Genomic DNA, 16,113 nt, shown 5'->3' with positions numbered 1-16,113 from the left:
GTTTTTTTTTTCCTCTAATATAATTAAGGAAACAGTTTATTTTTAATGTTTCTAAACTTGCAGTTCTGAAGACACTGGTTATTTAATATCCTCAGTTACACAGCACTCAGTTATTCATGCTTTCTCATGCCTCCTCTGTGAAATAGCAAGTGGGCTGCTCTCAGTGCTGCAGGATTGTCAGGAGTTGAAGCATGGGCTTTAAATCTTGTGCATTCCTTTAGTACAAAGTTTAGGATATTTCAAATAGGTCAGAAGTACTTGACGTCGTGGGTATTTGGAGAGGCAATTAAACATGTCTGCAGCTGTTCCAACCTGCAGCTGAATTGTCAGCGTGGTGGAGGCATCTGAGTGCTTATTCAAGACACCAAAATGCTTTTTAAAAAAATCCCCTCCTCTTAAAATTTAAAAAAAAAAAAATCTTATTAGCTGAATTTCTCAACAGGCTGTAAACTGTGGCTTTGTTCTAGAAAGGAATTGTTGGAAGTTCATCAAGTTTCACTGCTTTTATTTTTTGTCAAAACTGTAGTCACTTTATCATACAAAACTTGCAGTTTCCTGTGTCTTTTGTTTCATTCTTAATCTTGTTTTAGCTTTCTAAATATCAGATTTCCAGGTGGGAATGTGCTGCTTTTAATGGTGTGGGAATGCTGAATGGATAAAATACTCATGACTCCAAAGTACAAGGTCAGAAGAGCTAGGATTGAATATTTTTCAACTTATTTCTCAGGATCAGTTGAAAACAGAGTTAATATTAAAAAAATAAAAAGAGTTCGAGAAGTGAAGGAGAGATGCAGGACCTGGGCAATGTGAGATATCTTAGCAAATTATTAATGAGACTTTGCAATGTGCTTCTTCGGAGGTTTTTTTCCTTATTTCTTTACTTAGTGTGTAACAATAGATGCTCTGTTACAGCTTCAATTTTTTGTCAGAGATACCTGGCAGAGCTGCTGTTCTGCAGGTGACACTTCAATTGAACTGAAAACCCGCAGTGGTTGATATTGTAATTACTTTAGATCTAAAATAGTTACAGAAGATGTGTAGGTTTTACTGAAAACGTAAATTGATCAGAATCCTTTCCAGCTTAACTGGTGAGGGTGGATTCAACAGCTTGAAGAAGAAGGCAGCAAATAAAATTACTTTTTTTTCTCTCTGTAATAGGCATTTGTATTACATGTCTATAAATATTGTAATTATCTTTCAAAAAGAATTTATGAAGAGTAATTCAATATAGGGTAAAATCTGCTTCATGAAAGCTGAAGCTGGAGAAGAAATTACCTTGGCAACAACTTCTCCAGCTGAGATTCCATCCCAGCAGATACACTCCAGTATAACCCAGACCTCTTCTTGAGAAATCCCTGCAACAAATAAGTTTATAATCAAAATCTGATGTTTCTATTTTGCTTCCAGAAGAGCTGGATTCGAGTAACCTGCTAAGTGATACTTGTTGTATGATGCCTGTAAATTGATTTTAAGAGCATTTCTAGTTGTTAGAAACAGCTGTTACGTTTAGATTCTCTGAATGACTGAAGCACAGATAATAAAGTGATTCAGAGAAAGTTTCCTCTTCCAAATGAGTGGGATTCCTCTTTCTTCCTTTGTATCTGGGTTTCATAATATAGAGAAATTTGAGGAGGGGCATGGAGGAATGGGGAAAAGGAGTAATCACACCAAATAAATTTACATCTCTGTTTAAGTCAGCGTCTTTTTGAGGCTAAGCCACCTCTATTTTTCTCGCAAAGAAACACTGTAAATATTTCATACATGGTCACACATTGTTCCCTGCTCCATTAAGAATCTTTTCCAGAACTTACATGATGTAAATGGCTTTGGTTCTGTAGAACATGACACCAGAAGCAGCATCATTTTAGATGTGTATTTTCTCACAGGGTGAATATTTTATGAGACCTGCACTCAATATCTACACAACACCAGTGGGTTGGGAGAAATAAATGGGGTTTAGAAGGAGAAATCCAAGGAACTGCAGAAAAGATGTCGCAGTTTGATTTTTTTGCTATTGGGGATGTATCTTTTGGGGGGCAAACTTCGGATGAGTGAATTTGCCTGGCAGGAATTAGACTTGTAGCCTGGCCCAAAAATATCCCCAGGGACGGAATGAAAAATTCATGAGGCGAAATGGAGAAACAAAACTTTTCTTTGCAGAGAGGAGCACCCTTTAACATATTTCTGCAAGATGAATTTGTTAGAGAAGAGCTGTTCCTAGGAAGGAGAGGAGAAAGCTTGCAAAAATAGACTAATGCTTTGGATTTGATGTCTTGCTGAAGTATTTGCTGCAAAAAGTACCATAGAGAATGTTGCTGTCTCTATGGGAACATCTTTGGGCTATATTTAGGAAAATTACATTAAGCTTATTCTCTTCAGATGAGCAGGGTTTTGATAAGGCTTTGGTTGGAGGTGTAGTGGTATTTTTGGGGGGAAGAAGCAGAGGAATTTCTTCTACCTTTGTGTTTGGTGAACCACTTGTCTTACACTTCTCAAGTCAAAAAAAAAAAAAAAAAAGAACTAAAACTGTCACTTAAATTTGAGTCAACCTGTGCATGGCAGGAGGCAGGAAGAAGCTCGGCCTTATTTCACAACCCCAGGCTCTGAATTTGGTCACTGGGGGAAAGAAAACCCTATTAAAGCCCTTATAAGGATCAGTTTATTAAACTGAACAGATTTGATAAGGAAACGAGCTGATTATAGGTACCATGTCCAGCAATATTTTTTAGATTTGATCTCTCTTTGTCTTGAAAAATCAACAATTGGGTAAAAACTGTGTGTACGTCACTTGGTGTTTTACACACTGTGTGGTGCTTGTGGAGCACAGGAAAAGAGGTTTTTACAGCTCTTCAGTAACTTCATACTAATTTCACGGCATAAATTCTCCAGGAAAATGTGCCCTGGGGCTGCAGAGGCGGTGTGTGTGTCCATGCCACGTGTGAGTGTCCGTCCTTCTGTCTGTTCATACCCTGCGCTATAAGAAAACACTCTCCCAAAAGGGCTTTTCTTTAGCTTGTTTATCCCTCTTTCTTTACAAAGTTAAAAATTATTATTATTATTTTTCTGGCTGTGAGTTGAATGAATGTGTGGGGGCAGCAGTTACTGCCAGGGTTGTGTGACAGCTCCAGGTGCCGCCCGTTGCTCTCCCGTTCCTGCTTTTTCCCTCAGTTGGAGCTGCTGGGGATGGAGCAAGTTGTTCTCTCATGCCTTTCCCACCACGTCCCACGTCAGCAGAAGCTGGAGCAGAGCGGGTGCTGGACATATTTCTGCTCTATAAACACGTGCTTGTTTACATTCGCTTCCCTGCCGTTCCCGCTCGGATCCTGTGCCCATGCCAGAGGGGCTCAGCCCTGACTGACAAACGCCGAGATCCAGCCATGTTGACCCCGTGTGCTGCCCCCCTTCCCATTTGTTTGTTTCTCCTTTGTCTTCCTTCCCAAGTGTTTAGCAAATCGTTATTCAGTATTTGCCAGATTTTTATTTTTTTTTTTTCAAAGAGGCCGACCTTGGAGCCATTCAAAATTGAGACACGGCAAACGCCTGATCTGGTTGCTGCGTGTTACTGATGGTGGGAAACAAGCGCTGAGTAAAATGGAAATAAAACAGTCCTTTTTATTGTAAGCTGCTAGTAATATCCGGCAAACTGTCCTCAAGAGAAACCCTCCTGCCGTGGGTGCAGCAGCTCACAGAACCTCAGCACTGGCAGATTATTTTGCAGCTTTAAAACTGCCAGGTCTTTGCTGATCCAGCTTCACCAAACCGTGACGTTACACCAACACTGCAAATACATCGAATTCTTTTTATCAGCAGAAAAGGCTGGGTTGGATTCACAGGCCACATCTGCTGGTGAACTTTGTGCAGTGTGGTTGTTTTTTTTTTCTCTCTCTCTTTTACTAGAAGAAAGGTTTGTTTGTTGGCGGCTGCTCGGGGCGGGACAGGAATGTAATGCATGCACAGACTGCGCAGTATTTCCTGTTCAACTGCCCCTCCAAACTTCGGCGCTGGGAAAACATCCAGATCCAGCAGCTCCTGCCTCGCTCAAACTGCGAAGAAACAGAGTCTGAAATGCTTTGTTTTTCGCAAAAAATTGCCATTTTTAAAGTGGGCCGTCGTGGTGTGCCAGTGCTGTAAATGTATCAGTCTGTGGCTGTTGCTCTGTAATATTTATAGGTTATTGGGCTAAAGACAAAACGCTTGAAGCACTACAGGGACAGGGAGATGGCTCCATAATGCCACAGCAGAAAGTTCTGTTTATTTTGTATCATAATACGTCTCCATAGCATTGCTTGCATACTTCAGTTAGCTTGGTTTACCACCCAGTTACAAACCATGGCAATCCTGCGGCACTGAAGCTCCTTTCTCATCATTTGCTGTTATTTTACTTTGCCCTTAAACTGGTTCGAAGCGTCGCTTTTGCACTGCATGAATTTCACTGCAGGAGTGAAAGATTTCAAGGCAAAAAGCTTGGAATTGAATCACTTTTGCCAGCTAGCACTGAATTCCAGTGCTGCAAACCTGGTCTTGAGTGTAGTGTGAAATGAGTGTAGGGTAGTGTCAGAGGAGTGTGTTACTTCTTTTTTCCTTTTTCTTTTTTTTTTTTTTTAAATGGTTCTGGTCCTTTTTACATGTTTCAACCTATCAGCTGATGGGTGACTGTGGGGCATGGCTACTTACTTATTTACTTATTTAATAATTTACTTACTTTTTAAACCAGATGTATATTTTGAGCAAGCTGCTCTGGAACCTGTGAAATGCTATTACTCTTCTCAAAAAAACCCAAATACTAGGAAAAGATTTTACTGTGAACTGTGTATGAGTGCATTAAAAAATGTTTTATATCCTTGTAGCACCTTTTTTTGTTTGCTCAGTAGCTTTTCAGCCCTGTGTGAAAAGCAAGTGTGCGCAGGTAATCCTTGGAGACTGGGGCACATCCATGCTGGTTGCTCCAAGGCTGGATGGGCACATTCAGCTCCTCTTTAAGAATTGTCCAGGTATTTATGCCAAAGGCAAAGGTACGGCAGCTCCCTGGCACCTCTTGCTGGGGGGATTTACTGGAGGTGAGCATCTCCTGACTTTTCCCTTTGTGTTCTCATCCATCTTCTGTCCCAGTGGCTGTTTCAGTGGCAAGCAATGCAGGCACAAGAATGAAAGTGCTGCTTGTTAATTAGTTCCTTCCTGGATTACAGGAGCCCTACTTTTCAGTCCTTTGGAGATACGGATCTACACGTGCTGCTTCTTGAAATTGGAAGTGGTCTCAGTGTAGCCCTGTCAGCTTGTCAGGCACTGGAGCAGAGGAGGAGGCAGCCAAATTCAGTGCTGCTTAATTTGAGCTTGAAGGTATTTCACTCAGAACACGGTTCAGCAGGTTAATTGGGTTCTTAAAGCAGTATTTAACTTCTCAGCTTCGCTCTGAAATGTGGATGCCCCTGAAGCCGTGGATCTGCCTTCAGTCTTAGGGCTGAATAAATGCCACAGTTGGGCTCTGACAGATGAATTTTATTTTTACATGATCTTGCCTAGTAGCAGCTCTCCTCTCCTGTGGAATACTGCAAAAGATGTTTAAATCATGGCTTGTGTGAGAAGCTGACACGTATATGAGGGTTATACCATCATATATATGTGTCCAGCCAAACCACAGTGTGAAGGCTGAAATGCAGCAGCAGCTTTAAGGTTTTGGAATTTGCCTTGAGATCCATCAGGTTCTTGTGCTGTTTTGAGCCTTTTCATGGTTTCTTATCTCTCCTTGTCATTTAAGAGGCTTCTGTGTGCAGTTGGTGTTTTTAACATTTACTGGCCACGTTTCATGAAGCATCACAGCCCTTAGAGAGACAGCAGTGCTGAGTTCTCAGTCATGTCTTTTAAAAGTGACTTTAGAATTTCACTACCTTTGATCCTTAAAATATGAGCATCCAATAACCAACAGCAGATATTTCATCTACCCAGATTTGAGGACTGTGATAAATAATTGATGTAGGGTGAAATAAGGGGGGGGGGGGTAGCTTTAAGCTGCTGCAACAGAAACATTTCCAATGCTTTGTTTGGTTAGGTAGAATTCTTTTTTCTTCATACAGCTTTACCTGAATTGATGGATGAATTACCATCCATCCTGATGATTTTTTGTCCTAGGTAGTAGGTGAAATTGTATTTTTAGAGGACTTTGGGAGGTATTTAAGTGAAATTGTAAGTGTTCTGATATCTACTGGATATCAGTTTCTGTTAGAATAAGTAGAGAGAAGGATAAGTTGGAGAAAAAGCAGTTCTTGTGTAGCTGTTTCATCCTAGCAAGCAGATGCAACATATAAGCTTGTTTTCCAAAGCATCATGGAATCATTTACTATGAGTAATGTTAAGGGTTTTTTTCCTGAAATTCCCTAAAGCCTCCTAAATCATGTTGGCATTTTTTTTTCAGATCCAAGTGCACTGACCTAAAGGAATTATCTCAAAAGTAAAAATAAGTTACTTGGTTATTTTTCCCTCATGTCCCCACCTGCCTTATGTATATTCAAGCTTTTTTCCTTGCCCATAACTATTTAAGCAACTCCATCCAGAGCAAACTACTAATGGAATGCCTGGGAAACAGGTTGGTGGAGAGGGAGAGTCAAATGTTTTGGAAAGATTTTTATTTCACTAAACTGGTCTGGGGATCCCTCCCTTTAAAGGAATAATTTCAGTGGAAAACCCAAAACCTTACTTTTACTTAGTTGTGCTGCAGGGGGTAGAAAGATTGCCAGTTTCAGTTGAAATTAAGATAATTCTGGGGTATAACATGCTGAATTTAAGCAGAGCAATTAGCTTGGGCTATACATGCTTGAAGGTTAAACCAGTTGTGGGTGGTTGTTTCAGGTATGTGACAGTGCTTTTATTGCTGTATTTGCTGCAAAGTTTACTTGGGAGATGAAACCTTTCAATGATAAATTCCAGAGAGCATTTTAAAACCAAAGTTAACGAGAGCATCACATGCAGGTTTGGCACCAACTGTTGTAAAACAATTTCTGTCCTGGTCACATCACGAAAAGAAGAGCTGTGTCAGCAAGTTGATGATTTTCTACTTAACTGTTTCTGTCTCGAGGCGCATGGGATGTAAAATCTCATTTTTCTGGGAAGATCAGATACAGCCTTTTAAGAAGTTGGAGAAATCAGGCATTTCTAATCATGTCTAGCTTTTAAAACTGCTTCCTTTGAAGAAAGGCTTTCTTTAATATCACTTAATTCTGACTTGCCTCTTCCCATTCTGTGTTATAAACAAACTGAGGGTGAGAGCTCAGCATACCCAGATGTTCATTTTAATGCATTTAGAGAGTTCATCTGTAAGCTGGGAAGTCTCCTCATTACCCCAGTTTATGTTATTTGGGAGAGCTGGATATTGCAGTCATTTAATTAGGAAAAATTCAGCGGTAATTAGCTGACTCCTGGCTGCAGAGGGGTGGGCTTGGAGCCTTCCAGTCATCCTGAGGTGGCTTCCTGCAGCAGCGAGGGGTTTGTGGTGCTGTGGCTGCACAAGAATCTGCTTTTGTAATTTCACACCACTGCAGCAGAATCTGATGGGGGAAGCCCTCAACTAAACTTTTTTTGGAGTACAGTGCACGAGAGGAAAATCTTTTTCTTGGCTGTGTAACTTGTGCTGCTGCTGCTGGAAATGTCCTGGTGGGAGAGCAGCACAACCCTTCTGCCTCCAGAGGATGCTTTGTGTGAAAGGAGCTTGAAGAAGGTGCTGTAGATAATTTTTATTAGCACCTCTTGTATTAATTTCTTTTAGGACATTTGAGTTATTACACCTGAGTGTGTTAATACTTGGGGTTTTTTACGGCCTTTTTCTCCCTGTTCTCTTGTAAACCACCCAGTGTGGCTCCATACCTCCCATTTAAGCTGATGTAATTACAGTAATTTATTTTAAAACCTGCCTTTATCTTTCCTTGAGCCCCTCCTCAGCCTTAGCAGTGCTGTGAGTTTGTTAAGACCTGCCAGAAGATTTCCATAAGCACAGTTCTGGGGCTGTCTTGGGATGCCAGGCAATTCAGGGATTAACATACCCTCAAACAGTGAGTGGCACAGGGGTCCTGGGCAGTGGGGCTTGTCCTTAGAAATGACATCTGGAAATTACAGGTGAGACCCTAAATTGGGGGCAGTCTGCACCAGAGTTACTTCCTTTCTAGACAGGAAGAGCTGTGATCCAGTTTCTGACCCTGGCTGCAAAGAATGTGTTACAAATTCAGGTAGTTTGACCAAATGCTTCACTGAAGACTCTTGCAGACCTCCAGGAGATCCCTGGCAAAGCAGTGTGGCACTTCGCTCTTCAGTGTGGCCTTAAACCATATGGAAAAGGAAATAAAGTGATCAAAATTACTGAGGGAAAAAGTTATGTATTTGTTGGTGCATGTAAATAGATGTGTGTGTTTATATGTGCGTCTGTATATAGATTTAAAACTTAACTGTGAAAAGTTGTAGGAAGGCAGCGTGGTTTTGAATGACTGGCCTTGAAAATAGCAGATGGAATTAAATGTGGATACATGTGACATTTTCTGCATGGGAAGATACAAGAATTCTTGATTTATATTTGCAGTGGTGCCTTAAATCCCTATTAATGAAGAGATCTTGGTGTTACAGTCAGATCTGAAAAATCACAATAGCCCAATGCTCACTTGTTGTCAACCTCAAGTAAGATACTAGGAATTATTAGAAAAGCAAGAAAACAAAGCATTGTGTGGGTGTATAAATTCATGGTGGAATTTCTTCCTTTCATCCTGGATATTGTGTGTGCTTCCAGTCCCTCTCTTCCTGTTTCAAAAATACAGAGTAGGGACTGCAGAAAGGTAAGAAACAAGGATGCTTGGAGTTCTGAAGCAGCTGAGCTGTGGACCTTCCTGCCATATGATACTTTGGCCTCTAAAAGTTGGTGTAGGGTCAAAAAGTGATGGGGCAAAGCCATGGAAGAGGAATTTTTTGAGGATTATTACCCACACACATTTGGTGTGTTCAGGTGAGGAGGTCCTTAAACTGCACTTGGAGTGAACCTGAGGGTGGTGGGAGGGGAAAGCATCCCTCCAGCCTCACCCTGATCCTTTCTTCAACCCTCCTGCAGACACCTGCTGCTCTCAGGCTTCTCCGCTTTCACACATAACACATTTTCGTGTTGTGGGGTTGTTCTGCTTGGGTTTTTTTTGGGACACAGCGTTGACGTGTTCCATGTGCAGGGTTTGAGATGTAAAACGTCACTCAAGTGTCCTCTGCCTTCAGTGTGACGGGGTAATGATGGTTCAGTGTGTCTGGGGAAGGTGTGGGAAATCAGCTCCAGAAATTGAGGTTGTAACTTCCAACAGATGGAGGGGAGAGAAAAGAAAATCTTAAGATTTTTTTTTTTTTGGATGCTGCTCAAACTTGCAGTTTGGATAACCCCATTTACTTTTCCATTATTGTCAGTACCTGGTCTCACCTCTGAACTTTTAAGGAACGCCAGGTTTTGTCCTCAGCAGTTTTTTCCTCTTTAAAATTTGCTGCCATCCAGAATGTCTGAATTTGTGTTGGTAATTCAACATCAGTGCTTCTTTGCACCTTTATTGTTGTTGTATTTGTGCTGTCAGTGCTTCAAGGAAAGCAAATCCAGCAGACAGCACGTGGATTGCAGGTGGCTCAGGATAACTAAGGAAGGAGAAACTATTTTCCATGATGCACAACACTGTCAGAGTTGCTAATTTTGAGATATGGGTGCAAACATTTTCTCTGTGTGTAGTACTTGCATTTTAACGTAGCCCAGCACATAAAGCCACCTGAAAACTTCTGTTCCTTACCGATAATCAAAAATTGTCATTTATTAAGTCACTGTAAAGCCTCTATAATAACTTATTAAAGAAAACCCCTTTAAAATAATGTCTAAATTAGTGGAAAGACCTGTTTGAAACAGCACTGTGTTATGAATGGCAGCATTGTCAAGACGAAAAACCAATATGAAGGATTATTTTTCCTGGTAAAGTGTTTCAGTAAGTGAAAGGGAGTGGCCAAATTTCAAATGTATTATTGGATCCAAGTATTCTTAGAAGGTTTGGACCAATCAGTATTTTTTGTCTAGAGGTTTTTGAATGATGATTTAGACAATTTACCGTCTCTTTCTATAGTAAGTAGAGACAATACAAGTATTAATTCTGGAGTGGTTTTGGTGCTCCCATTGATCTGCTATGCAGCTGGGGCTGTGAGTTAGGAATTTAAGCACCCTGCTGTAATTGATACCTGCATTCAAATGAGATAATTTGCCCTCATATTTTTAAGTTGAGGCTGAAATACAAACCAGAAATTATTAACAAGGTTTCTGTGGCAGTAGCTGTAGGCAGCAGGACACGCAGCATTGTTCCTCCCGTTCTAATTTCAGCATATTTCAATTTTTAATGTCGGAAAGGAGTCCTCCTTGCCAGGATTATATTGCAGCTAACTTGCTTGTGCTTGCAATACCGTTTGTTTCTGAGCGCTTTGAAAATGTCCTTCCCAACTGCCCAGGTGTCCTTTGGGGATTTCTAAAGCTGTGTTGTTGCAAACAGAATTTGACATTTTGAGAATTAGTCTTTTACTGTAACTTGTAGCACTGGTGGCCAGAGTTCTTCATGTGTTTTCTGTTTAACTGGAGTATTGATAAGTGGCGCTGGATTGGTTTCAGTTTACAGATGCCTTTTAAAGTAATGAAACACTTCTTGAGCACACAAATCTCTGCACAGTTTTGACTTTATCCTCTTATCAGAGCACTTTTTGAATTGGTGAAAGTCTGTAAAACCCATTTAATTTTTGGTATTTGCACTTAAGAGCAATTAATAACTGAACCTGGGCAGGGCTCAGTGCCTAAAAGTGGCGAAGTGCTTTGGCAAATATGGAAATGATGGGACTTACCAAGAGTTTCACTTACCCTCTAACTTTGGCATGGGGGAGGGTTTGATTTCCTACCCAAAGTAGGAAAGAAATACTAATAAATAAATATTATCTACAAGTATGGTAATAGAAAATTAAAATATTTGGTGAACAAATCAAGTATTACTTAAAACATTCTAAAACTTCTCTCCAGCTCTTTTATTTTATTTTGTTTTTCATTTTAATGTGTGTTCAGGAGGTTTTTTCCTTTGGGGAATCCTTAGCTGTCTTACGTGCATTTCTCTTCTCTAAACTATTGCTTTTACCTACATTCCTTAAAAGTGCTACACTTGCTTTCATTCGGCTCTATGTAATTTTTTTACCACTCAAGGGTTATTTTTATCCTGGTAGACCAATAAGCAAGTTGAAAGTCAAGGCCAGAGCTCTTGTTTCTTTAGTACCACCCTTGTTCCTGCAGCCTCTGTGTTGTGTTTTCTGTCCTCCAGCAATGCTGTCAAACAGTAACAGTGGAAACTCAGCAACCTCTCAGAGCTTTTCCTGACCCTTGCAGGGCTTCTGAATGTTCCACATGTGATGTTTGTAGTTGTGTAGAAAGCCTACAGCAGACATTGAGTGCATCTCTGGTTTTTAGATCCCTTCCCTTCCTCAGTCCAGAGACAAATTTCAGCAGCGAGTTATTTTGTGTAATTACAGTATCCACCTTGGATGTTACTGGAAAAACTCCCTGTGTTGGCTCAGTGTGATCATGCAGAGTTCCAGGACGTCACTGTACGAGTCTGGCAAAGGAAAAAAAATGTGTTAAAAAAGAAGAAAAGGGATCTCAGTATACGGGAGAAATCTCAGTAATCTTAAGACTTGATAAAGATTTCTGGGTATAAAAACCTACAGCTTCAATTCAGTTGCTGTAATCTGGAAAACCAGGTCTGTACCACATGAATTTATTTTTCTGCTGTATGTTTTTTTTTTGTTTTCCCAGTGTCCCAATGTAATATCAGCTTGAAGAAGCAGAGGAGTCGAAGTATCTTTAGCACCTTATTCTGCTGCTTTCGTGACTACAATGTCGAGCCACCATCTACCAACAGCACCAGTGCTCTGCCTCCTTTGGTGGAGGAGAATGGAGGACTTCAGAAGGTCAGGATTTTTGTCTTGCTTTGCTGTCATGTGGGTGTTTTGTAAGCAAGGCTTAATTCTGCTTCCAAAGGTTTGTCCTGACAAATTTCCCTCGTGGGGAACAGCTGTGAGTTACAGGAAAACAGTGACTGGTTTGATGGTGGGTTGCTAATACTGTCTATTCATCTGTAATATAAAACTTAATATTTCTGTTATGGGTGTTGGCACTCTACATTTTATAAGCAACCAACATTTAAAACCTGACTAAGACACTAAAAATACTGAAGACTTCTCATAAAATTTCAGCTGCTGAGTTGTCCCCAGCTTTGGTTCCCTTTCCTGATTACAGGATGGTTAAAACGTGTCCCACTGGAGAATAGTGGAACCTTCTGAACATCACTTTTAAAACAAATCAAAAGAACCATTATTATTTAGACCTTTTTTATTCTGAGCAGTCCACTTATATTCAATACACGCTGAGTCCAGGGATAGCAGCTTTGGGACATTTTTCCAGGTTATTAAGTTTTGTTTAATGAGTCAAATGAATGGAGATTTTGGTTGCAAATACAGATAGAATACAAACAGTGCAACACTAATATGTATGTTCTTTATAAATCTGATAACACTGAGAGCATCTGTGTTATGAACTGAAGAATTTCAGTTCAAAATGGCAAACACAGGAATGCCAAGTTTCCCATACAGTTTCCAGGACTCTGAGATTGCAAATACAGGAGAATAATGGCAGAAATGGAGATGTCTCAACGGGTTTTTTAGCTTTCTGCTTTCCACTCAGTTTTTCATGTCTGATGCAGCTGATTCCTTACTTCCCTTGCCCAGTCCATTTTATCCTGGTTTGAATTTTTCTGGTTGTGTTTGAATTCTGAAAAGCTCAGGAGACAGAGCAAGGAACTGTTTGGTGGGGGAGAGGGAAGGAGAGCAGATGAAAGTGATGGAGATGTCGAGTACGTGTGGAGGTAAAGTCTGAACTGTAACAGTTCCTGCTGAAACTGCTCTCACAGAGGTAAAATGTACTGAAAATCCTGCCAGGAGGAGGGATTGTACAGGTATTTTTAGACTTCTTCTGCCAGCCAAGGTACATTTTGAGTGAAAGGAGGGAAATCTAGCCTGGATGTGCTGAAGGGAAAGCTGAGGAGTGTGTGGCATGTATGCACACATTCATCTGAAGAAAAAAAGGGGAAACTACTAAAATTTCCTTTCCACTATGCTGGGAAATGGAAAGGAGGCAGAAGTGAGGCTATTGGCAAAACTACAGCTGAAAGAAAATGGGACTTCAGTAGAAACTAAAGCATAAAACCAAATTTGTTTTTTCTGTAGAAGAACGTGAGTTAAAATGGTCAGGAGTCAGTAGAGTCCAGATTGCATTTTGCGAAACAATTATTTTCTAAATATATCTTACGCCTTGAGAGATTGCAGGTGTGTCCACACAAGTTCTCATCCTCACTCTGTGCTGCCTCAGTGAGCAGTTCTGGAGTTGTGCTATACTTGTACATGAGACCAGGACACAAATCACAGCATTCCTAAAATTACCAGATCAAAACTTAGAAGATGAAAAAAAAAATCCAAGGCTATATTGAAGAGAATTTAATTAAGAGTGTTTTTTTTCAGCTGAATGAAAGGCACTCAGATATTCATATCTTTTTGGAAGAAATCAATATAGCTAAACATTTAGGTGGTTCTTGAGGTCAAATAAAGTCTGTGACATTGCTATTTTAAATGCAGTGTTAAAGATTAAAAAGTTCTGTATGTGTTTATACTGTTTTTATTTGAGTGCTAACGCAGTGTAAGTAGGAAAAACTTCTAAGGAAATAAAGAAGAGCATTGAAGACTTGAATATGTTTGAATATTGTTGCACTGTCAGACTGGTGATTTTTACCAGGAGAGCTGTTTCAGTGCTGTGCAGGCTGCTTGAATTTGGTGGAGTTACACTGAGCATCGTGTCCAGATTCAGAAATAAGTAAGGTGGGGGAAGCAACAGTGGGCCTTGGATTCTAAATTGGTGAAATGAAATGTCCAATGAATGACAAAATTGCCTCTCAGGAAAGAAAATGAAACCTGACAACCCACTCCTTAAATTCCTCTGCCGTTTCATTCAAGCTCTTTTTTTCATTACTTTTACTGCCAGGTAGGAATTGTTTAAATTCTGTTAAGCTGCTGCTCAGATGGTCACTTAGTTAAATCTGCTCTCTCTTTTGTGTTTTATTAATTATTTATCACATCACGGTTCACTTCTGACCAGGCCCAGTCAGTACATATGTTGTGACCCTTTCCTTAAAAACTGGACAAGGAAAATTGCACAATAATATCAAGCAGTTACCACTAGAAATGAGTGTAAAATGGCTTGGATGTGCTTCCCTTATGTCTTTGCTGTTCAGTGGAGTTGGTACATGAAAACTGATGATACAGACTTCAGAGGAAGGAAAGGAATGGGGAAAGCTTTTCTGGTTTCACTGGAATTCAGTGTTCTGTGTTGCTTCTGGCACATTCTGAAGCTGATGTGATAAGCCAACTTCCTTCTAATTAGGAATCTTGATTTTTGTAAATGTTGACCTATTCAAAAGGAGGGAAGGCAGGGGAGGGTGTTCTGTGAAGTAGTTAAAAACACAGCACTGAAATTTCAGAGTAATTGTGATGTGTGAGACAGTTCTTATTGTTTTTATTTGGCTCTAATAGAAAAAAAGTGAAATCGGTGCTTCAGATTAATCAGTGCTTCATCATGGGACTTGATGGTGCTTGACACATCAAGTGTTCTGTCACTTCTTCATGGGATTGGAAGAAACACCAAACTGAGTGTGGTTTTGATTAAACAGTTACTTTCAGTGCTGAATTCTATTGTGGAGGGAGGGAGGGGAAAAGCCCAAAAACTTCTTTAAAGTATTGAGTTCACTTTTAAACCTTCTACTCACAGAGCAGCTGCTTGTCCAAGTGTGACTCTAATACTGGTAATCAATGGTCCATTCTGTCTCTGAAGTTTCAGTACAACATTTTTTTCGATAATAACTTGTATTTACTGAAACTGTGGCATATTTGTTTCCCTTCAAATGCAGCAGCTATTCAGCACAGCAGAAGATGCATTGTAAGATGTGATACCTGTGACAATGGGTATATCAGCCTGCCTGCAGCTCGGTGCTGAGCCAGATCTGTCACTGGGAGCACAAAATATTCAGCCTCATGAACTCCTTTGTAATTTTTTCCTGCCTCCTCAGCAGCAGGCAGCTCCCCAGCACCTTCCAGCCACTTTTTTTTTGTTCTTTAGAGTGCTGGGAGAGAGAATTGTAGTTTGTATTCTTCAGGGTAAATTCAAATCTCAATTTCTGTTTTTCAGTTAGCAACCTAACTCAATTTTTGTATTTTCTGGACGTAAGTTTTTTCTTCTGGGTAAGTTTTTTAGGTGACTTTTAACAAGTTTGTGGATACAGATTTCATTCATTCAGGCTTGAAGGGGGAGTCCAGATAGAGAAAGGTGAGAAAAGCAAGATACAAACACTTTTTTCCCTTTGCTTTCAGTCGTGGTGGGTGAGGGAGCCCTGACAAGTCTGTGGGCACTCTGCCATTTCACTCCCAACCCACTTCCACTGGAGTCATCCTTGCTTTTGTTTCACAGCAAGATCCAGATCAGGCAGATGGCTCTAGTTAATGAGATGAAGCATGAATGAGGGAAAGGGATTTTTATACTTGCTGGGTTAAAGGAGAAGCTCTTCATCCACACTCAACAGGGAAGACGACAGAAATAGGAGGAGGATTTTTCTGGGGGCAGCAGCTGCTCCCTTTGCTTTTCCTGACACTGAATTTCCACCTCCCTCCAAAAGCTGGGGTTCCTTCTCCCCACTGCATGATGCCATCATCTCCCAGGTGATGCTGGAAAGCTGTGTAGATGCCCTGTGGTCATGTCTCCAACCCTCTTCTCTGCTTCAGGGGTCTCTATTTATAACACAGTAGAGAGAAAAGGTTCTTCTCTCTGTCCCACGTGAAAATGGCCCAGCAAAATGAGGAAAACAGCTTGTGGGGAGCACGTTCCTGAGGTCAGAGCAGCATCTGAGTCACGCTGGGGACCTCGAGGAGCAGCAGGAGTGTGGGCTCTGTGATGAGAACATCATTAGTGACAGGCTGTCTGAGAAGACATGAAAATCATCTCCA

The 16,113-nt window shown here is 40.6% G+C and overlaps 1 protein-coding gene across 4 annotated transcripts in view; it reads left to right on the top strand.

The window, feature by feature from the left end:
* The window catches only part of CTDSPL (CTD small phosphatase like), a 75,591-nt gene that overhangs the window by 34,159 nt on the left and 25,319 nt on the right, over nt 1-16,113 (top strand). For all 4 annotated transcript variants that reach the window (XM_066201610.1, XM_066201603.1, XM_066201615.1 and 1 more), the window contains exon 2: nt 11,825-11,979. In XM_066201610.1, the coding sequence (XP_066057707.1) occupies nt 11,825-11,979 (155 nt within the window). The remainder of the gene's footprint in view (nt 1-11,824; nt 11,980-16,113) is intronic.

The sequence above is a fragment of the Chamaea fasciata genome, unplaced genomic scaffold (genome assembly GCF_029207755.1).
Source record: "Chamaea fasciata isolate MVZ Bird 193981 ecotype frontalis unplaced genomic scaffold, bChaFas1.0.hap1 SCAF_1, whole genome shotgun sequence".
In the NCBI taxonomy this organism is placed as follows: domain Eukaryota; kingdom Metazoa; phylum Chordata; class Aves; order Passeriformes; family Sylviidae; genus Chamaea; species Chamaea fasciata.
The sequence above is the reverse complement of the archived record's forward strand: the minus strand, read 5'-3'. Positions and strand labels throughout refer to the sequence as shown.